Source organism: Belonocnema kinseyi, chromosome 5 (assembly GCF_010883055.1).
Source record: "Belonocnema kinseyi isolate 2016_QV_RU_SX_M_011 chromosome 5, B_treatae_v1, whole genome shotgun sequence".
NCBI lineage: Eukaryota > Metazoa > Arthropoda > Insecta > Hymenoptera > Cynipidae > Belonocnema > Belonocnema kinseyi.
In genome coordinates, this window is record NC_046661.1 from 78,938,992 (window position 1) to 78,948,417 (window position 9,426).

The 9,426-nt window shown below is 28.0% G+C and overlaps 1 protein-coding gene across 1 annotated transcript in view; it reads left to right on the forward strand.

The window, feature by feature from the left end:
• The first annotated feature begins 1,848 nt into the window (after positions 1-1,848).
• The window catches only part of LOC117172540 (odorant receptor coreceptor), a 46,716-nt gene continuing 39,138 nt past the window's right edge, over positions 1,849-9,426 (forward strand). Inside the window, exons 1-2 of the mRNA XM_033360575.1 lie at positions 1,849-2,060; positions 4,958-5,089. Of these exons, the coding sequence (XP_033216466.1) occupies positions 4,958-5,089 (132 nt within the window). The 5' untranslated portion in view covers positions 1,849-2,060. The remainder of the gene's footprint in view (positions 2,061-4,957; positions 5,090-9,426) is intronic.

Here is a 9,426-nt window from a genome sequence, read left to right on the forward strand (position 1 = left end):
AAAATTGTTTTAAAAAATGGTTCACACCAAAAATGACTATCATTATTATTATTATTATTATTATTATTATTATTATTATTAAAATATTTCCATAACCTTTGATCAACGAAAGGGCTCTAGAGTCTAGGACACGGTATGTTCTATTAGGGAAATTTATGTCAACTATTAAATGAATAAGACTAAAATTATTGTTTTTGCATATAAATAAGTGATTGAGCGTTATTTTTACGTTTTCAAAAAAAATTTTATCTTCATTGATAAACATCGCATCTGAATTATACAAACTTGTATCCTACATGATTTAAAATTATCTGTTGAAGTATTAACTTTTAAAGTTAAAGAATTATTATGGGAAAAAATGAGAAATAATAGTTTTTGCTGCATGGATATATGTTTAATAAACAAGTAAATATTTAAGTAATTAAATTATACTTGTTAAAAAAATCTTAGTGAACGAATAGTGCGCAACCTGTAAAAAACAACTTTTTTATTAAACGGTTTATTGCAAGTTGTGCCCAAAAAGTTAATTTTTTATTATATATTTACACAAGGAGTTTATAAAAAATGTGTAGATGTTTTTTGGTTGAACAAATTTTGTCCTTTTATTTTTTTCGTCTCTTGTTCCGTTTATCCAAAACTTTATTTTTTAATTTTTACTCCTATTTTTAGGTTTAAAAGAAAATCGACTCGTCCTATCCCAAAATCATTATTAACCGATTTTTAGGCCCTTTTTTGGATGAACAAATTTTGTATATTATTTTCTTTCGTAGCCTGTATCGTTTGTTCAAATTTATATTATTTTTATTAAATTTTAAATGTTGTTTTTACGAATAAAAAATAAACTACGTATTCTATAAAAAATAAATTCCTAACAAATTTGGAGATATTTTTTGGATGCGAAATTGTTGTCTATTCATATTTTTTTATATCTTGCATAGTTCACGAAAAATTTTACAAAATTTTAATTTTAGATTTTTTAAGAAAATTTGAAAAGTTGTAGGTCTTTAAAAAAGCAACGTTTTCCGTCTCTTCACTTTTTTCATTTAGTGCACGAATTGTTTGGCACAAAATGTTCATTTTTATTTGGTTTTCTTTCTTCTTTTGAAAATGCTATAACTCTGATATTTTTTTTTCATCAAAAAAAGTGGCGAGGTTAAATTTTTAGTGTTCAAGTACTTCGAATAGCTACACATATAATTCTTAAATTTGAAAAAATCAGCTAATTAACGAACTTAATTTTCCGTTTGGTCCCTCAAAATGCGTGCCAAGAAAATGTAAAAAATCAAATATTTGAGTATTTAACCATTTTTGCTTTCTGTATTTTCTACAGCAGGAACATTAGTTTTAGTTTTATTCATTCAGTAGTATACATAGATTTCCTGATAGTAATATGGCTCACCCGCCCAAAATCTCACAATTTCGAGAGTTTTATCGTCTGCTGCTTTCCAAACTAAATGCATTTATTATTATAATTACATATTATACATGTTTTACGTCCAGAAAACTAGAGAATGCCTAAACATAGGGTCTAATTTATTATAAAATTAAAATGTTTGTCTCCTAAAACCCTTTTCTGTAAAAAATTCAAGAATTACTGCTTTTTACCGCGATTACCAGTAATTACCGGTAATTACTGGCATGGTAAGGTATTACCGCGGTCAGGCCGAGCAGCGCCCTTCAGTAATCAGTACGCTCCGGTGAGTCAGATGCCCCCTGCCGCGCATGTGCATCGTTACCAGGCACCCATTGGCCAACGTTGGAAGCACCGCGCCAGCCAGTTACGTTCTGCCGCTGCGGACATCTGGAAGGGGTAGAAATAACTACTCGGGGTGGTAAGAGTGGGTGCAGGTTTAACAGGAAAACTGGCCGATGTCGAAGACGTCGCGACGGAGGCGGGCAGGTTTGCTCGTTTATCCGGAAACTTTGCTGCGGTAGTGATAAAAAGTAGTGATTAACGCGCATTTTTTTCCTCAACGATCCGCCCTTTTTTTCGTGTTTTTTTTTTTTACGCTTGTGCTCTTCTCAGTGACTGCGGATTTAAAAACAAAGACGTCTCCAAGGTACGGTCGACCTGTTGGTCTCGAGATTTTTCCTTCTCAACTTCCGGTACTCAGAAGATGAACTTCTGGGGTCACCCTTCTTCGACCCCTCAAATTTGTATTCGTTCTTTAATACATTACTAAATGAACATTCGCGGTTATAAATGGTCGCAAAGTAAAAAGAAGACCGAAAACATATTTGTGGTTGATTCTGAATCAGTCTATTTACATTATTGCATTTCCTAAATACGAGAAGAAACAATCCGAAAATGTATATATTTCTAAAATTTTTAATATTTAAAACATTTTTCATATAAAAATTTTAATACAAAGATTTCTTTCCATAAGTTTAGGTAAAAATTATTCGGCCTCAATTAAAAGAACTCTAAAAACATTCATAAGCAGACCCCGCAGATTGGAATGAATCATAAGCTTAGTGTCTCTATTTGTAAATTTTTTATTCAAGGGAAAATGAAATATAATTTCTTATAAATACTTTTATGCAACGAAAACAAAACATAAAAAAGATAAAAAATTATATTTTTAAACTACCTGGTTTTTGGCTCTTCAGAGACAAATAAGTAATTCTTTTAACTATCTGTGCATTTAAATTCTATTGTGGATCTCAGTCAATTCTTCATGGATTCGTATACAATCTTTAGGAATTAATGGAAAATTGTTGAAAAATAATTTTAATTTATATGCCTTGCCCTTGACCTGTTGCCAATACAATATTTAAACGATTATTCTAACATTTTTTGTATAAATTGACTATATGAAGCTCAAGTGGGACTTTTTTTTAGTAAATTTTAATGCGTTAATTATTTCCAAAGTTATTTCAATTTTCATACGCAAAATTCGACTTTTTAGCAGTTTGATAGACCTTTAGCCTACAATATTTAAAAGATTCTTCTTTATATTTGAGCATAAAATTACTTAGTGGGGCTCTTGTTTAATTTTTCAAGAAATTGCGATTCATTAATTATTTGAAGAGTTAATTATTTCACAGCATATGTTCAAAATTCAATTTTTTAGTCGCTTAGTCGTCCTGTAGCCTACGATGCTGAACCGCGTTGTCTGCAAATTGTACAATAAATCAACAAGATAAAGCTAAAGTGCCATTTTTTAAGGAAATTTTTATTAATTATTTATTTATAAAACTATTACACTATATGTATCCAAAAATCAATTTTTTATCAGCTCCATTGACCTCTGGCCTACAATATTTAACCGATTCATCACAAAATTTAAGGATATATTGACTAGATAAAGTTGAAGCGTCGCTTTTTAGAAAATTTAGATGAAATAATTACGTATAGAGGTATTTCGATTTTTATGTCCAAAATTAGATTTTTTAGCAGTTCAGTTGACATATGGCCTACAAGATTCAAGAGATTCGCCTAAAAAATGTAGGATAAATTTGCTAAATATGTTTTAAGCGCAGTTCTTTAAATTATTATTTATAGAGTTATTTCACATTTTGTATGCAAAATTCGGTTTTTGAGCAGTTCGTCTGACCTGGAGCTTACGCTATTGAACTGATTTGCACTAAATTTTGCAAAATAAATTTTTTAGATGAATATCTCCACTTTCACTCACGAAATATTGATTGATTGATTATTTGTTTTTAAAGATTTTCCACTTTTTATTGAAAAAATCGATTGTTTAGTAATTCAGACGACTTTAAGATTACACTATCAAACTGATTTATACAGAAATTTCAATGTAACTCAGCAAAAAATTACACTAAGTAAAAAGTCATCAGTTAAATCAACACAGTTTGTGAAATCAAGGCACAGAAAAAACGAAGGAAAAAATTTAACTTGATTCCGACGTAAAAATTACATTAGACCAAAATTAACTTCACAGCTTAAACCTTACCCGAGTATTGGTTAAAGTTTCTTTTATTTTTCTATGACAACAAATATATTTTGAAAGACGTGATGTTGTCTGTATAAAAGTTTATCCCGATAAAAAATTACCAGCAAACAATTTTATCCTTAGTTTTTTTCTGTGAAGGCAAATCATTCCAAAAGATATTTAAATTTTAAATAATGCTTAGATTAATCAAATTGAAGGCATTTTGTGAATTTCAACAAATCAAAAAAAAGTAAATAAAATTTATATATCTTTCAGATTTACTTGGCAAACTTTGATTTAATGAACTTGTTGATTGTTCTGATAAATTTGTACTTGGCGAAATTTTTTGCATCGTAGATAGTTTCAGTAAAATGTTTGTATTAAGTAAATATATCATTAGTAAATTTATTGCAAATTAAATTTCTGAAAACAAATAAAGTTGTGTATTGAAAGCCCGTAATAAAACTCTATAAAATATATAGTGTAGCTTCATTTAGTCAATCATACACAATTTAAAATCGGAATGGCAAATATGGAATTCGTTTGCATAAATAAAACTTTTACCAGTTAAAATTTTTTTTTAATTCGACACATCCTTCTCGAGTCGGATGTGGACCATTGATTGAGACATAACGTTTCTTAATATTTTATAGGCTTCAATCAATAAGTTCATAGGTACAGGTGAATGCCACGCATGAATTCATAAACGAACTTTCCACATATCCCGAAGATGATACTCACGATTCTTGTTTTTTTTTTTACTTTATACAATGAAAATGTATTTTCTAACAATAAAATACATAAATTCATTGAAATAATCATAAATTTGTTACCAACAAATAATTTTGTATAAAGTATTGATTATTTTAAGTCATAAATGATTACATAAAATAAATAATTAATTACGTCAAAACTTCTATTATATTACATAAGAATGAATAAATAACTAAATAATGGATGGTAAATTAAAGTTCGAAAATAAAAGGGAATCAAATGAATTAAATTAAATTTTTTTAAATAAAGGATAATAATTATAAAAAGGGATTTTCCCTGTTTAGATGATGAAATTTAAGCAACAGGGCTTGGTCTCAGACCTATTGCCCAACATTCGATTGATGCAAATCTGTGGACATTTTATGTTTAATTATTACGGAGAAGCCAAGAAATTTGCTCACAAAATCTACTGCTTCGTAAGTATGATCAATAATTTATTTATAAATTATTTGATAATTATAGGATTTCAACATTTGTAAGAACTTAATGATTTTGTTAATTTAAATATTCAATTATTTAATCCTTTCTAAATTGAGCTGAAATATTTGAAGATTTATAATTTGAATAATTTTAAAATCCAAAAATTTAAGGTCTTACTGATTCTAATTTAAGCATTTCTATATTCCATGTTGTTTTAATTATTTTAAGAATTTTATGATTTAATAAGAAGATCATTGGTGAATTTAATGTTTTTATGATTTGAGGATTTCGTAATGTCATTTATATTGTCAATGATTTGATGATTTTTCAATTTAAGGGTCTGATGAAATGTTTATTTATTGATTCAATAAAAATTGATCCTTGGAAATTGATTGATTTAGCAAATTTAAGATATGGTTAATTTTAGGATCTTAGAATTTAAACATTGAATTATTCCTTGCATGTATTTAATATTTTAAAAATTGAAGTTTTTTCAATTAAATTAATGGATTATTAAAAATGATCTGATTCATTGATATGACGATTTGAGAACATGTCCATTTTTTCAATAAATTCATTCATGATTTGATGCTCTCATGGATAAATAATAAATTTCTCAGTTCATCTGATAATTTTATGATCTCACGAATTAATAATAGAAGAATCTTATAATTATTCAATTTAAGTAACTGATGATTTGAGGATTTGGGAATCCTATGGTTTATACTATTATTGATTTGATAATTTAATGACTTTTTTGTACTAATAATTAATTATTCGAAAATTAAAGAATTTGAAGGCTTTTTCATTATTTTTGTTTATTGTTGTTGAGGGCTAGGTGATTTGAGAATCACATTTATGCTATACTCACTATATTAACAATTTAATACTGATTTAAAATTTCTTGCCTGAAAATGTCTTTTAATACTTCAATTACAAAATGAATAATTTTATTTTATTACTTCGACAAAGAAAGTCCAAATGTTGATTATTTTGAAACTCTTATAACAAGAATAAGCTTCAATTTTTTTTGATAATTTCGACTTAGTATATAATATTGCGGTTTCTAAAATACTGTTAGTTATTTTTGTTTATTTTTAAACACTTCAACTTTCAATTAAAATTAAAGATTTTAATCAAGAGCGTATATTATATTGCAATTCAATCTACATGTCGAAAATAGAAACATTATACAACCAAGGTTTGAAAAATCATCAGACGAACTGCTGATGTCAATAACTGTACATATTCTTTGTCAATTATAATATTATTTTCAATTCGTACAACCCTTTTGGAAAAATCTTCTGGCTGCCTAATGTCAAATCTGGCCCAGATCTGGTGACGTCTATAACGTCTAGTCATGACAGCCTATTTTGGCCCAGATCTGGGGCTGGTAAGCAATCCATAACAAAACAATTTCTGAGTGTCATTTAGCCAAAGTTTTTTTTTAATATTTTCGAAAAACTGTCAGGGTGTCCAAAATCATACAAAATAAGAAATTCACACTATTAAACATCATTTTCATTATTTTCTTGACAGTCTAGTCTGGCCTAGATATGGGACTAGTCAGGAGTCCCTAACATGAAATTTTTTGAGTATTAATCAGCCAATGTTCTTATAATATTTTCGAGCCAAAGTTCTTATAATATTTTAGAATAATTGCCAGTGTGTGAAAAATTATAAAAAATAAGAAATTAACATTTTTAGAAAACACTTTTTTTTCTTAGTTTGTTGGCAGTGTAGTCTGGCTCAGATCTGGGACTGGTCAGCAATCCATAACATAACAATTTCTAAATGTCAATCAGCTAAATTTTTTTCACCCTTTTCGAAAGAATGTCAGAGTGTCTAAAATTATACAAAACCAGAAATTAAGAGCATGTGATACTTCGTTGTGTGGTAAATCTGGTTCAGTTCCCTCAGATTGTATTCCAACAAAAACAAAAATGGTTAAAAACTTAATTTGGAAATGCTATAAAATATTATAACGGAGGTCCCCGGAATCTCTTTGTGGATAAAACAAAAAAATCTGCTATCAAAAAAGATTCATGACAAATTTTAATGAATTTCGGCTATTTTTGGAAGAGAAACTTTTGTCTATTAATTTTCTCCATAACTTGTGGCATTAGTCAATAAATTAATTTTTTTTATTTTTAGTGTTGTTTTTTACGACTAAAAATAAAAATTATGCGTCCTATCGAAAAGTGATTGATAACAAATTTTGTAGATCTTTAGAGGGCGCGCAATGTTAGTATATTCATTTATTTCGCATTTCGCAAAATTTGACCACAAAATGGAATTTTTTATTTATTATTAATTTTTGTACGATTAAATTTAGAATATTTAACTTTTCGAAAAAATGAAAGTATTTATGATAATCTTACAGAGCTTTCAAAAATCAACGTTTTTCTTCTCTTGACTTTTTTTCATACCATGCGTTGTTTGGTTTAAAATGTTCATTGTAGTTTTTTTTTAGATTTTGAAAATGCTCTAATTGATAATTTATTTTTTGTAGAAAAAAGTCATTAGCATAAATTGTTTGAGTTTCTAAGTACTATGAACAACTGTACGTAAAAATCGTGTTTTCTGACTCAGGGGGTCTCAAAACGTGAAGATTTGATGAAAACCGACAAAGTGAAATTTTACATAAAACCGGGTCAGTATACATGAGGAATATCAGGATATGCAAGTGGTTGTTCGATTTTAAGTAAACTTTGGAAAATTATAGTGTTAGATGAGAGACATTTGGGGACATCACATTTTTTAGAAATATCTATATTTACAAAACCATATAACGTATTTTAATAAAAATTGTAGGTGTTATAGATAAAAGTATATGCTTTAAATTAAAAATTTTAAAAGTTTTTAATTTTTAATTTTGACCAAAAAAATGTCCAAAAAAATTTTGAATTCAGTTTTTCGTCAAGAAGGGAGAAAATTTCTCTTTTCTTGTTAAGAGAATTCCGTTCCTTATAATTTCACCTTTAATTTGAAAAAAAGAAATTAATGGTGACTCTTCTAGATCACGAGGTAATGTCATTTTAGTGGGACCTTCCGCTGCACACGTTTAAAGAAAACCGCACAACACGTATGATTTATTCAAATTGACATGTGGTACAAATCTATTTGCCTAAGCCAACGGAAAACGATGCACTAATTAATTGTGAAACTTGTGGAATTTTTTTTTATATCGACCCTACTGTGTTTCTTCTTTGCAAATGGATTAAAACAATTTATTAGCGGCATCTTTTCTTCAATAATTACATGAATTAACCTTACCCTCAACGAGATTTCAGACTAAAAATGACGAAACTTGAATTTGAAGTTGAGAGATTTTCTTTTGTCTCAAAAGCAATTGTTTTGCATCAAAAATTATCCTATGCGGCCTAAATAATTCTGTTTGGTTAAAAAAGATATTCACGTGGCTCAAAACAAAACAGACAAGAGGACGATATTTTTGTTTCGAGACGACTTTTTCTGAGTGTTCATAATAATTATGAACATTAATGTTCTTAAAAAATTTTCGTTAACAAATACACATTGCGATACTTTTTTCATTATTTTTTTGTGTGTGAAATTAACTCATACTGTCTGTCCAAAAACCCTGGCAGTCATGTTTTTCATATAGTGCCAAAAGCTCTTAATTATAGTTTTAAGATGTTGTAAAAAAAATTGTTTGTAAAGAATTTCTTATTTAAATGTAAATACTAAATATCATCTATTGACAAATTCCACATTTTAATATTATTTTATTAAAAGATTTAGTTGATTACGCAACAAAATGATGAAAAAATGGTCGAAATGTGTATTTGTTTACAAAAATGGTTTAAATAATCTTTAAAAGTCGGCTATTTCTAAATAATTATGATCGCACATTAGTGTCTGCTGTGTTTCATACAAAAGCTATGAATTTTAAGTAGCTAATCATTGCAAATGACGAAAAATTTAACTTCGTTTTCATTAGTTCCTTTATAGCATTATTAACATTTTTTCTTATGAATCTAACCTACTGAGAATAAGTTTAATTAGTTATTACAACGATTAATGTCAGTTTTTAGTCAATTTGAAAGTAATTGAATGAATGGTAATAGTCGGGCAGTTTTGTCCAAAAATGCGCCCTTTCCCCACTAGGAGAGCACCACGATGCGGTGCACAGTGGGGTGAAATCGGAAAACGAGGTTCAAAATAACATTTAGAACGCAATTATGCACCGATTTTAGAATTTTTTTTTTGAAAAAATTCAGAACTAAATTTTTCAGAAAATGGTGAGATTAGATTTTTTATTTTTTTGTTTATTTAATTTTTATTTTAATGCAAACATCGAAAAAAATGTCGA